At 42.0% G+C, this 14739-nt stretch overlaps 1 protein-coding gene across 1 annotated transcript in view; it reads left to right on the forward strand.

The window, feature by feature from the left end:
* Positions 1-13554, forward strand: part of LOC109429914 (uncharacterized) — a 52701-nt gene extending 39147 nt beyond the window's left edge. The window contains exons 2-7 of the mRNA XM_029864230.2: positions 2791-2849; positions 3178-4521; positions 4584-4724; positions 4793-4929; positions 9176-9315; positions 9381-13554. Of these exons, the coding sequence (XP_029720090.2) occupies positions 2791-2849; positions 3178-4521; positions 4584-4724; positions 4793-4929; positions 9176-9315; positions 9381-11029 (3470 nt within the window). The 3' untranslated portion in view covers positions 11030-13554. The remainder of the gene's footprint in view (positions 1-2790; positions 2850-3177; positions 4522-4583; positions 4725-4792; positions 4930-9175; positions 9316-9380) is intronic.
* The last annotated feature ends 1185 nt before the right edge of the window (positions 13555-14739 follow it).

Here is a 14739-nt window from a genome sequence, read left to right on the forward strand (position 1 = left end):
TGTGGTCGTCGCCCGCGTTTTTCTTCACATTGCATTGCTCATAGCATTGCATTGCCGGTATGAATTCCACCGTCAGGCATCATCATGGCTTGGCATGGCATGCGGCAATACAAACAAACGAAGTACTAAACACACCCATCATCATCCGGTTGTAGTTCTTTACTACTCAGCTAAGTGATGCTAGTTTGCAGAGGGGATATTACGGTTCTGACTTTTTCTGAACGGAGAATTAAAATTTTACCATAGTATGTGTGAAAAATTCATCCTAATCGTGCATTTCAAATCGCTTTCTACCACTTTTTTTTATCTTATCTTAAAAAAGAACAACGTGTTTGCTAAATAGTCGCAACCTCGTGGGATTTTCCCCGCAGTTCCTTCTGCGTTTTTCTCATTCTCGTTCTTTCAGGATTCTGTCAGAATTCATCCCGAGTTCTCTAAAACAATTTCTAGCTCGATAAATCTTCCCAGAATTTCTCTGAGAGCTGCTACATGAGCGATTCCTGGGATTTATACTAGAGTGCCGCCAAAGATTTCTTAAGGAGTTTTCACGATTTTTCTGCAGGAGAGATTTCATCCAAAGTTTTTCTTGTAATATCCTCAAGAAATTTCTATAAGCTTGCTTCGAGAGTTTCGTCCTAGTTTTCGATAGGAGTTTCAGCTGTAATATTTTTTGAAAGTATTCGTGGAGTTTATTTAAGTTCTACCTGAGATTTCTAGCAATCTTTCTCCTGGAACTTCTCTCAGAAGATTCCTTCCGGTGTTGGTCCTGGGATGTCTATCAGAGTTTTTCTGAGTTTACCCTGTACTTTCTTCTAGGGTTTTTTTCTGGAGTTCCTTCTGGGATTTCTACAGGAGCTATTGCTGACATTTCTCATTGAATTATTCCCGTGATTTCTTTCAGAGCCAAGCTGTTGCACGTAGTTGTACCGAATCCACCTTTGATTTTTTTTTACAGATTTTCTCTGCATTATTTCAAGAATTCCCGGAATCTTCACCGGAAATTGTCCCGAAATTCTGGATTCTTCTTTGAGATTACTCCCAGAGCTCTTGCAGGGATTTTCCCACTTGATTCCTCAGAATGTCTCAGAATGGGATTACTTACGAAATTCATTATAAGATATTCCCGGCGAAATATTCAAAGGAATCCAAGTTAAATTTTGTGGGAAACTTCGCAAAGCCTTAATGTTGAAATATCAACAGGAGCTTCAGAAAAAAAGCAGCTACAGGCGAAATTCCGTGAGGTAAACTATCGGTAAAAATCCTGAGATAAAATGCTGGAAAGCTATCCCAGAAAACCATTAAGTGACAGTCGTGATAGATCTTTGAATAATATTGGATGGTAAGTAAGATAAGTATCTTAAGGAGTAAGACAACAAAAAACTTCATGAGAAACTCCGTAGGCATATCGGAAAACCTGTGCAAGAAATATCGGGAGGTACTTCAAAAAATGTCTCGTGAAAATTCAGGAAGGAACTCTGACAGAAATCCCAGGAACAACTCTCAGAAATCTTGAAAGATGTTTGTTTTTTTCTTTGATATTCTTGTATAGTTTTTGATGAGTATATAATTAAAAAAAAATTGGTCTTTTTTAGTTATAAACTTTGACAATTTTCCCTGGAAAAACTTGAGTTCTGAGTAGATACCCTGTTAATGTAAAACAAAACATATTCAAAGGGTCTGTGTCATTTGGCATAAGGTCATTTGGGATAAGTGATACGTGGCATAGAGTAAAGTGGGGCAAAAGTTCGAGTGGGGCAAGAGTTTCTTTTTAGGTTTTTGAGCTCAATTCAAATTATTTCTTTCGGGTGTCAAGGTTGTTCAAACCCTTTTTGAAAAAGAGTCTTTCACTCCAAAAATTATGAAAATTGATCAATATTTCGAGAAGTTATGACAAAATGTTGGTTTTTGATCAAAAAATTGTAACATGCGATGGCCCTTCAAACGCATGGAATGAAATTTTAATGAAATCGAATTCGATATTTTATTTTGGGGCGTAACTAGGTATATTTTGAAGATGCTCTAGCATGTATAACTTTTTGCAAAAAAGATTTGGAAATCGTATTTTACACATAGTGGGGCAAAAGTTCGAATTGTGGGGCAAAAGTTCGAATCATGTGGCAACTTTAGGTATAAACCTAAAATTCTGCAAAATGTACATATTATCTCTAAGAGTGATGGAATTAGTGAGAAAATTCGATTCAAGTTGAAAAAAAAAAGTTGTTTTATTTGAATTTGGCGAAAAACTACTAATTTTTGGTGTAGTAAATTTAACCCTGATTTGGGTAAAATCCAAATCGAATTTTAAAGTGTATTCCAGTTCTAACATCAAATATTAAGTGGTTTCAGGTATTCCTATTACCAAAGTATCAAAATAGTGTGCTACGGTTAGCGAATTTCCACAAACACTTGATTCGAACTTTTGCCCCAGTGGTGGGGCAAGAGTTCGAATAAAACACACATATACAAAAAGTGTTGTAACTCAAAATTGAAAAGACATTTGGCGTAACTTTGTTCAGCAAAATTTTAGCTCATGGATGGTAGAATCACCACACGGTATTTATTTATTTTTATCTGCTTCGATTTTTTGAAATAGGTTGAATTTTCAACTAAGGTCGAACTTTTGCCCCACCTTACTCTAATGGTGGGTTATCATAGCTATGAAGAAGGGTGCATTTTCTTTATGTCAAATAACTTTATTACTTATGACAAGTATTTCAAATATTCTAGTACTTATTTACAAAGTAGAGTTGACTAATTTCCATACAATTGTTTTTTTTTCTCTTTTTTCAGAACCGTCTCGAAGTCACAAGAAAAAGAAAAGCAAGGACAAAGATCGAGATCGTGAGAAGGTATAAAAATACAACCCTTCCAAGCATATCTGCTCCACGTTTGTTTTTGAAAAGCAGTCGAATCATTTGAAGTTCATCAGTTAGTTTTTGCATCTTGTTTTACACCTCTGTATTCCACGATCACATTGTGCAGTACGTTATTACTATTATTGACTCTTTATTACGGAGATACCCTGCTAGAAGACGGTCTATCCCTAACGTTCCGACATGAACTTGGAAAGATAATTACAAAGGACAAGCACGTAGAAAAACAACATGGGACAGATATGCTTAGAGAGACAGACTATCTTTTCACAATTACTAAACTAACCAATCTTCCCTCCAATAGGAACACAAAAAGCGACGTCATTCGAGCGATCACAGCGGTGCTGTTAGCAGCACTAGTAGTTCGACCCTCCATGCGAGTTCGACATCAGCTCCCAGAGACAAATCGACAAACAACCAAAACAAAGAAAACCAACACCACCATCATGGGCTACCGCACAGCAAAGTGGACCGACCGGACAAGATAGTCGTTCCGGTGGACTTTCAGATCAAACAGGAACTCTCAATCGAGACTAGCTCCATCGGAGTGCCGGTTCCGGCCGTAGCGGCAGCTGCAGCGGCCGCCGTAACCGGAACTCCAATCTCCCCGATTAATTTGCTGTTGAATCTGGAACGGAACAACAGCGAAAGCAGCACCATCAAAAAACAGGAGGTCTTCATCAAGAAGGAGTATAAACCATTGAAACCGGAGAAGTCCCGGGAGGACGTTTCGCGGACGTTGAACTTTGGCGAGGGCAATGGCCCCGTCAGTTCCAGCACCGGCGGCAGTAATGGCAACAACACCAGTGCTATCGGCAGTACAACTAACTTAACTAGTAATAAGAACTCAAACATATTGATAAAAATCGAATCACCTAAAAACACGGACGCGGACAAGTCAACCGTGGTGAAGAAGGAACTTCTTTCGGACATCGGAATGACTCCGGAAAAGCTGGTCAATGGTGGTTCGGCAGCAGCGACAACATTAACTCTAAAACAGGAACCCATTACGTTTGAGAAAAGTACCTCCCATGACCACCACAGTGGTCACAAATCGTCGTCCTCTCAGCTCGGGAGCAGCTGCAGCAGTAGCAAGCTTTCCAGTTCCTCTTCGTCCACTTCGGTGCACAAGAGCAGCAGCAGTAGTAGCAGTAGGGAATGTTCCCGTTGCTACAAGCGGTCCAAAATCAAGCGGGCAAACATCGGGATTCAGTGCAAACGGGACAAGCCGGAACATCCGTTGACCGGAGTGGTTCCGCTGGAACCGTGTTCAAGGATAGCCACGGCCAACCGAGACATGAACTGTCATCGGAAGGGCTTGGATAACCTTAAATACGGACGGTTTATGCGAATAGAGGTGCACCCGAATGGTGGAGCATCCGTCGTTCACATGTACCAGGACGAAATCAACGTCCTGTCGGAGACCGAGATGGAGGAACTGGTGAACGAGTTCTTCGAGGTGTGCTTTGCCGAGGACGAAGACGGCTTCGCGGATCACGTCATGGGCATCGTCCACAATGCGGCCGAGTACCTCCCGGACCTGCTGGAACACATGGCGGAGAACTATGCCAATCTGACGGTGAAGGCCGGTGTTCTAGGCCGAAACTCGGACATTGAAACGTGCACCATGTATCAGTACAATGAGCAGGTGAGATTCATGGTTCAATCATTGATGATCAGTGAAGCACATAAGAATTTCCGATTTTCCAGGTCGTGAAAAATTATTCCCACGGAACGGTGCGGTACGGACCGCTCCACCAAATCAGTTTGGTTGGAAAAGTTCACGAGGAAGTCGGAGGCTATTTCCCCGATCTGCTGAAGCGTCTCGAGCAGAATCCTTTCCTCAATAAGGTATGTTGAAAACAGCATCAGGTAACCTAGGAGAGGATTTACAAAGTTATATTTTTTTCGGATTCTAGGCCATGCCATGGGGGCAGCTGTCAATTGTACAGATGGATCCGCGATTGTCCAACGATGGTCCAATTTTGTGGATCCGGCCCGGCGAACAGCTGGTTCCAACGGCTGAAATCAACAAGACGCCGATGAAGAGGCAAAGGTAAGTTTTGTTGGGTGCCTACTACAATGATTGTATCGATTCACTCTTGTGAAGATCTTTGGATGCTATTCTTAATTCGTACATTACGTCCGTAACGTCCATAATAATAAATATACATGCATGCATTTATTTGTTCAACATCACATTTAAGATAAGAATTATTCAACAATAGTACGCCACAATACTCGTTCGTGGCTGCCATTCTGCAATCTCGGTTACGTCCAATGCTCGCCAGATTCCGCTCCACCTGGTCCGCCCATCGTGCTCTCTGTGCTCCACGTCTTCTTGTTTCAACCGGATCGGTAGCAAACACCAACACTTTGCAAGATTATTGTCCGGCATTCTTGCAACATTCCCTGCCTACCGTACCCTTTCTGTTTTGGCCACCTTCTGGATGCTGGATTTGCCCTAACATTGCCCTAAGCATGCGTCGCTCGAAAACTCCGAGTGCTTGCAGGTTCTCCTCAAGCATGATTCATGTTTCGTGTCCGTAAAGGACCACCGGTCTTATAAGCGTTTTGTACATGATGCATTTGGTGCGAGGGTGATTTTTTTTAGACCGCAGCTTCTTCTGGAGCCCGTAGCAGGCCCGATGATGTCAATGTCGTCCGTGAAGCGTACAAATTGACCGGATTTTGTGAATCGTGTCCCGGCTGTTGAGTCCGGCTCGTCGCATTATACCGTCCAGAGCAATGTTGTAGAGTAGGCATGAGAGTCCATCACCTGTTTTGAGTAGCCTGGTGAGCTTGCTTCCCAGAAAGCATTTTTCGATCGATATACTATTGTATACCATCTTGAAGTCGATGAACAGGTGATGCATTGGGACCAGTGGCGTAGCCAAAACCTACGCCAAGTAGTATTCACGAAATTTCCCTTTCTGGTGGATTTGCCGTACGGTGAAGATCTGGTCCGTTGTCGACCGGCCGTCGATGAAGTCGGCTTGAAAACTTCCCATGAATTCATTTGTTTTAGGCGACAGATGAAGGAGATTATATGGGATAGCACTTTGTATATGGCATTCAAAATGGTGATCGCTTGAAAGTTCTCATCTCACATTCCAAATGATCGCCTTTCTTGAGAATGGGGCAAATTACTCATTTCGTTCACTCCTCCGGTAGCTGTTCGGTTTCCCAGATTCTGACTATCAATCAACCGGTGCAGACAGTTGGCCAACTTTTCTGGGTCCATCTTGATAAGTTCAGCTGCGATATCATCTTTACAGGCTTCTTTGTTTTGATGAATGGCATCCTAAAGCTTCCCTCAGCGTGGGAATTGGATCATTTCCGTCCTCTGCTGCACTGGCGTTGCCGTTGTCTCCCCTGCCTACGTTCTCCAAGCCATTCGATTCTGGTTCCTGCCCTTATCCATGCGCCTGCATATTTCGGTTCGTGGCATGAAGCTGTTTCGGGATGCGTTGAGCTTCTGATAGAACTTCCGTGTTTTTTGGGAACGCGTTCGAACGGCACAGCAGCTCACCCTCGTCTGGCACCGCTGCTTTAATGGGAGCGAAAAGGGGAACGGATCAAAACGTTCGGGACCATAATGTCCCGGTCCCCATGGCGGATTTTTATGCGAAATAACGTCCAAAAGTTGGTAAGCTCCTCGTTGATTCCAACGTCTCCAAATCGATTTGCCAGCTTCTGCTTGATGAGAGTTACCGAATCTCAGTCCTGTCGCTGCTGTGGTTCGTTACAAACGGATTTTACTCTTTGTTCAGGTAGTCTTTTTTAACTCCAGTTTGCGCTACTAGGCCTTCGATATCGCTTATCGCTTTGCTTTGTTTGTCGGTCGATCATATTGTCGTACGTTGATGGTGTCGCATCAATAATTATTGAAATGAACGAAATGTTCGTTAACCCTTTACCCAGCTAACACAAAGTCTTATATGATGTTGAATAGGATGCTAAAGTGGAGGCCATATGCGTACATGCTTCCATTTAACCGCGTGTAAAGTGTGCGTATATCGCCTCCACTTTTGCATTCTATTCAACATCATATGCGATCGTGTATTGTCTGGGTACTTCCCATGGTTGCTCTAGAGCACCATCGAATTTCGACGAGCTCGAGTCTGTTGTGGATATTCCTGTTTGACGCTTGTTTGACATTGAAAGGTACGTCATCGAAAGCATCCTCAATATTCAAGGAATCACCAAAGCAAACATTAAGTTTGAGCGAGTGTTTTCTTGAAAACGTATACAACTTTGTGTAAAAGAGTCATTTTGGACATCCCAAATTGGGAGTTCACATGAATAGGCATGTTAGCCAGACGAACATCACAGATGTGATAATCGATGATGCGTTTCACGCATTTCAGAAAGAACGAGGTAATCAGATAAATCTAAATTTCATTCCTTTATACAACGCACGCACCTTTTCGGGATGAAACTATGGAGTAATCCCACGCCATGAAAATACCCAATAGAAAACTACAAGAGTTTAAAACATGTTTGAAATACTCAAATCCCTTTGGAGAAAACAAGGACAAAACCCCATTTACTTCTGGAGATTTGAAGTAATCAGAGTTTTTTAGTGCTCATTAAATAGATTCTATAGCTACAATACTCGAGGCAGTAGCAAGAGATTTGTAGCTATACAAAATATTGGGGAGCGGGACATTTGGCATAAAGTCATTTGGCATAAGGCCGTTTGGCATAAGGTCACTTGGCATAAAAACATTTGGCATAACGGTCATTTGGCATAATGACCATTTGGCATAATCGCACCCTTCTTTATTATGCCAAATGTCCATTATGCCAAATGACCGTTATGCCAAATGGCTTTATGCCAAGCGACCTTATGCCAAACGGCATTATGCCAAATGACTTTATGCCAAATGACACAGACCCAAAATACTGGTTTATCCGAAGACATTTTGAACTTGAACAGATCAGAGTTCCATTCAGGAATACCTCTTGCGGTCCGCACAGACCCTGCTGCTTCTTTCAAAGCAATAGTTATGGTATACCACAATGAAGGGCGTTGTAGTAACAAAACCACAATGAAACTCTCTTGGAGTAGCAATAGAAGCGAGTTATCCATAATATGTGGTCGCACCTAATTAGTATAAGTTCCCTAGTTTGTTGAGCAGGGACGCCTGAATACACAAAGTTTGCGAAGGAACACTCAAAATTGAAAAGAAAGTCAAATGGAGACTCCTCAGCTGACAGACGCCAATATATCAACTCATGACAAATTCTGCTCATGCAGAGTTGGGTTAGGTGCAATTCTATGTTAAGTTTTCTATGAACTGTACTACCTAAGCGTTCCATCAAACTGAAGCATTAATGTTTGAGCTACTTCAGATGATATAATCATCGTAGCAATACTGCCAAATATCAGCGAAAAAATGCTGAAAACAAAAGCTTTCTTGAAGGCATCCACAAGGAAATGTTGAAACATACTGTTAACGTTATTCTAAAACATAGCATGCTCGAAGCACGACAATTCATTTATAATGAAAGATGCAAAACTGGATTCACAAGGTAACCTATACAGAAGTTACCCTACGGAAATGAACTTTTAGAAGTAGATCCACTTAGGCTACACACGCGTTTTACGCTGAAAATTGATCAGAGGTTTCCTAGCCGTAGCTACAACTCAAACTAGACAGGATTACACTCTTCACAATCACAGCACAAAAAGGAAACATCAAAGTCAAACCAAATCGGTGTGAACTGAAAAACGCCAATGGCGAAAACGCATCAAGCGAACCCATATAGGTAGTAATGTAAGCTAATTTACAACATTTGAATAATCCCGCCCTTATTTAGCTTCAAATTTGAGATTTAGGAAGGGCAACTGATTATCTCGGAGAAGCACAAGGTCCACTGCACTATTGCTCCGATTAGCGCAGTAAGGGCGTAATAATGTGGAGGACGCCCTTATTCTCGACAGGCTCCGTTTGTGGTTAGGTTTTTATTAGACCCCCCCTAACCATTCATTCCTTGGCACGGTAAGCATGAAGCCGCATAACATCATGAACTAGGGGTCACCTGTTTGATAATTTAAAAAATAAAAAATAAAAATCACAACTAAACACTATTATCTTTATCCAAACTGTAGTGAATTACTGAAAAGCTAAAATTGAACACAAGAATCTCTGTAAAATGCTCAAGAATTACCAATTCAAGCTAATCAATGAAGCAATTTTCCTAAAGCTTAGGTAACACCCTAAAAAAGTACAACGCGGTTTGAGTTAACCCGAATCATTCACCGATTGATTGATTACCTCTCGATAACTTTTCAGGACTCGTATCAACGAGCTGCGCAACTTGCAATACTTACCTCGACTATCGGAGGCTCGCGAAACGATGATCGACGACCGCACCAAGGCGCACGCAGATCACGTCGGCCACGGCCACGATCGAATGACAACGGCCGCCGTTGGTAAGTTCTCTGTTTGTTTTAAGACCTACAGAATTGAAAGTTTTGATCGATTCCCATATTTTCAGGTGTCCTCAAAGCCGTCCGCTGTGGTATCCCGGACGAGCTGAACCGAATCACCAAGGACGTGGTAGCATTCGATGCGCACTGCTTCCCCCATCTGGTGGAAAAGTTGCAGCTGGATTTGCACGAACCGCCGATCTCGCAGTGCGTCCAGTGGGTGGAGGATGCCAAGTTGAATCAGCTGCGGCGCGAGGGAATCAAGTACTCGCGGATATCGCTGTACGATAACGATATCTACTTCCTGCCGCGAAACATTATCCATCAGTTCCGAACGGTGACGGCGGTTACCAGTATCGCGTGGCATTTGCGGTTGAAGCGGTACTATCCGGATCAGGAGATTGTCCAGGAGATTGCCAATGGGTATGAGGTGGACCCACCGCACTACAAGGAGAAGCAGACGATTCTGCCCCATCCGATCTCGGCGCTGGCGGAGGAGAAGAAGAACACTCCGGTCAAGCGGACGCACGATGGCAAACCAAAGAAGGCGGAGAAGAAGGATTTGGGAGTGGTGCCGCCGGCGGCGGCGGCAGCGATTGCTGTTGTGGTGGAAGAGGTGAAGCAGGAGCAGGAGAAGCTGGAGAAAGTGGAAGTTGAGAAGCAGGGGCTGGTGGAGGCCAAGATTGATATGCGAAAGCTGGTGAGGGATGATAAGCCGTTGAAGAAAAGCAGCGCGAGTCATAAGCATTCATCGACTTCGTCGTCGTCTTCTTCGCATAAGCATCATAGCGGAAGCGGAAGTAGTAGCAGTAAGAAGGATAAGCATCGTTCCAATGGAGAGCGAGATAAGGACAAGGACAGGGATAAACCACGCGATAAGGACAGGGACCGGGATAGAGACAGGGAGAGGGAGAGGGATCGGGAACGGGACAAGCATCGCCATCATAAGCATCATTCCTCTTCGAGCAAGTCGTCATCCGGTTCTTCATCGAAGCATGCGACGAGCGAGGATCGAAAGCGGAAGCTATCGTCGTCCTCTTCGGAGCGCCATCCGCACAGTGCTAGTAGCAGTAGGCGAGAATCGACTTCGAGTGTGACGAAGGACAAGGATATCGCTGCTGGTCTGGTACCGGTGGTTCCCTCTGTCGCAGCCGAAATCGAAATTGACAATGTTGGCCAAGTGCTTTTGGAAGATACAACGATCAATAGCAATTACGAGTCTGTGATAAATTGTAATGACGAAGCCAAGCTTACGGTCGCCATGGAAACAACCATCTCTGCTGAAGGGGATGAGATCAGTACCGAAACGTTGCTAATGCTGAAAACGGAGGAGGAAATCATAACCACTACCATTGTGGATGACGATCAACATTTGAATGCATCCGACTCGGTTGAGTTCCAGATTGAACCTACGCCACCTTTTCCGCCTCCACCACCGCCACCCGCCGAAGTAGCCCCACCGTTGCCACCCCTACCACCATCCGCACCAATCCCAGAAATCCCCACCAAAGGTACGTACATCTATCACAGTACCGACGAACATAGCCCGGCGACGCCAAAGGTGAAGAAGAGTATTCATCTGTCGTCGTCGTCGGCGGCGGCGGCGAAACCCGTCGTCAGCACAGCAGCAACACCTTCCAAAAAGTCCAGTGATCTGCTCAGCTCCATCATGGCAAGTATGGAGAGCACACCGAACCGCAATGCAAGCAATTTCTAAGCTTACTTCGTTTGTTTCCGTTTCGTCTATTGTTCTTTCGCTATCATAAGTTCAAACGTTCCTCGTTCTCTCTTGATGTCCACTAGCACATTCAATTTTCCTAGCACGCGGTCGTCTATCTGTTTATTTCCGACAAAGGAGAAAAGTTGTGCTTACACTTTATACTTAACTAAAGAGAAAAGTGTGTGTATATTAAGATGTAATGTTTAGATAATCAGTTGTAAGTTAAAATTGGACACATATTTTATCAATTCGTCAACAGTATTTTTAGTGTGTGTGTGTTTTAGGCGCAGCCGCCTACCAAACAAAAGACCCACAAAAAAGTTGTCGCGCAAGCGCCTAAAGTACAGCAACATTGTTTAAATAGCTCTGTAGATAACTGTAAATACAAATAAATGTTATCAACATCCACTTGCACAGCTTTTCTACCTGCGCGGATCGAAAAAAAAAACAACAAAAACAAAAATCTGAAAAGATACACAACAAAAACGGATCACACTGCCACCTTTCTTCAAAAATTGTAAAAACAAGCAAAAACAAAGCAACTGACGAGCAAATATTAAGAAATCACTCCCTCAAAAACAGAAAACAAAAAGTTCCCCGGAACATGCTCTCATGTCGGTTTGCCATTGACGATCTCCTCCCAATCAATTGTTAAGGAACCCCAACCGTACATACAAGTGCGTTTGGGAATAGCTGCGGAATCTTTCCTTTATCTAGTAGTGTGTAGAAGTGCGACGAGTCCTATCGAAATTCATATTTACACGCATACTTCACACCATACAACACACACATGGACCTAATAGGGTGCCGTTTGGTTTTCACAAATTTTCGAAATTTGAAATTCGTACGTTTTTTTTTTTTTAATCATTAAAGAGAAACCTTACAGTTTGCATTTACAATATTACAATTAAATTGAAGTGGTAATTGAACACAGTATCACTCTTTATTAACGAAATTTTCAGCCTGGGGCTGGTTCATCAAGGAATTATTGATGTTTTGACAATATTTTTTACTGATAAACGATTCAATTTACAACCAATTTGGTATAGACAGCATACTTACTTATCCCTGTTTCATCTGTGTGCTTTTATACGTCTTTATTTACACTAGGTTATAAGCCTGAATCCTAGAAAACTGCTTTGAAGTTGATTATTGTATTATTTCACGTTTTTTCAAAACATCCAAGCGCTTCTGTTTCAAACGCGTATGTTTCTCATTGTATGAAAAAAAAAAAAAAATAACAGACGAACCTTAGCTTTCGAGACTTGTGGAAACACAAGCCACCCTAACAAGCCCAATCACAGTCACGTATTGTTCTATATTTTCGGTGAGTAATATTGCGCAGTTCCCACCCAACTGGACCCCTTTAGCAGTTAGTATAAGTGCGGGATCGTGAATAAAACTGCGATTTTGCATCGAATTGTTTCGGTGTCTTCTGCGCACTTATCCAGCACTTTGTAATGCATAAGTGCGCAGAAGACACCGACACGATTCGATGCAAAATCGCAGTTTTATTCATGATCCCGCACTTATACTAACTGCGAAAGGGGTCCAGTGGGGTGGGAAATGCGCAATATACATACACACACAGACAAAAAAAAAACTCACTGAAGCGAGGTGTGAAATCAACAGGCAAATTTCGCTCTACTTAGAAGATAAAAATTAAGAAGCAGAGCACATGCTATTGCAAAGTTTAGGAGGAACGATAACTAGCGATTAAGTCCAAACAAACATTTAAAGTTGATAAGTAGATCTATAGAGCCAACAAGAGCATAATATTCAAAATCACTGAATATAGGAGAATGTTACTTTTCCTTTCAGTTTGAAGATCTGTTAAGCGTCGGCTAACAAATTTGTCGCATGTAAGTCCCATTTATTAGGTAAAAGTCGTAACAGTCTTCTACAGAGGCAATTGCGATGTTCAATCGTTGCGCCCCTCCCGGACTCAACCCTTTATCGTTTGGTCGATCAAAGACGGTCGCTGTAACATTTAAGCTTCTCGGTAAGTTAAATTATTATTTGAAACAGAAGCTTAGGCTTTTCTATCAATAGTATGCATACACATATAGATGATACTGTTGGTCTAAAATAACTTATTAAGATCGATATTTTTCCTTATTGGTCTCAATCCGCTTTGATATCTTGTCCAACTAATATAGATATTTGCTCCACACAGAGAAAAACCCTTTGTTCAAATCGGCTGTTTTGTCACTTTTTTATTTAGCGCTTCCGTGTTGTTTGCTATGGACCACATTTTATTTATACTAAATTGAAACGACAGCAACTATTACCCCCATCCAAACAAGTAGAGATTAGCGCGCGCGTCGTCGTCGTCGTATGTATATTTTATTATGCAATTTAAACAAACTGAGTAAGAATTTATCTCTATCCACAATCCGGTTAAACAGAACAAGTAAAACCAACAACACACATCTGTAAATTGTAAGAGAGTAAACATAATGAAAAACAATAAAAAAGAATACTGTTTGCACAGTATTAAAGGTGTAAGAGAAAACTTAGAACAGTTCGACTTTCACTTGGCACTGGAACGGAAAAGAAATTCATTAACCTACACTCTATTAACCCTAAAAAGGATACCATTGGACCCCAGGTGCCTTTCAGAGCTCGTATTTGATGGAACACACTCAGCGAGGTGACGAAACTGAGGCCTATACCTTATACACGTACTGTCACACTTTCTTAGACCCCCCTCCCCCCAAAATGTTGGACGTAATTTGAACGTTCCCTATTAAGTGTCGCCACACGTATGATTCGCGGATTGATGTACGACACCTGTCAGATGCTCTATACGTTCTGTACGAAAACGACTATCCTGGGAAGCTTGAAAGACTGATAAAAGTGACAATGGATGGTGTAAAAAAAAATGCGTAAGGGTTTCGGGTGAACTGTCCAGTTCGTTCGGGTGCCGCCGGGGACTTCGACGAGGACAATTTTCAACACCCTCCTCCCCCCTCGTAGCCTCTTTTGCCATGGTTCGTAGCATTTCATTTCATTTCATTTCATTTTTATTTTCTCAGTATTACCGTGCCATGCCCTAATACCGTGACCTTAAGGATGCTCTTCACTTCAAAGAGCCCTGTAAAAATCAATTATCCGTAAATAAAAAGAAAATCGGGTTAAGTACGGTTCCTTTGAATTCCACTAAGAATTTGCATCCTTTGACAGATACGTATTTCGACCTCAACTGTAAGGTCGTCTTCAGTGTCTTGTACTTGACTCGACTCAAGTACAAGACACTGAAGAAACTGACAAGACACTGAAGACGACCTTACAGTTGAGGTCGAAATACGTATCTGTCAAAGGATGCAAATTCTTAGTGGTTTGAATTCCACTTAACCCGATTTTCTTTTTATTTACAGATATTCCCCTAACAAGCCCAGGTTAATCATCATCAACAATTATCCGTGTTTCTTGATTTTTCAAACGCTATATTATTGGTTATTCTGTGTATTATGAATAATAAATATAATGAATAATATTCCAAATGTTTAAACCATTGTTAAAAACAAAATGGTAAAACATAGCATTGTGCCTAATACCGTGTATGTGATCCTCGTACATTGGTGGTCCTTTGAATTATCACTATATCAATCATACTAAGTTCATACTTAAAAGAATCTGTGCGTTAAACGTTGCCTAGAGGTTTGTACAATTGATTCATAAAGTAAAAAAGTATCAATAATATT

Source organism: Aedes albopictus, chromosome 2 (genome assembly GCF_035046485.1).
Source record: "Aedes albopictus strain Foshan chromosome 2, AalbF5, whole genome shotgun sequence".
NCBI lineage: Eukaryota > Metazoa > Arthropoda > Insecta > Diptera > Culicidae > Aedes > Aedes albopictus.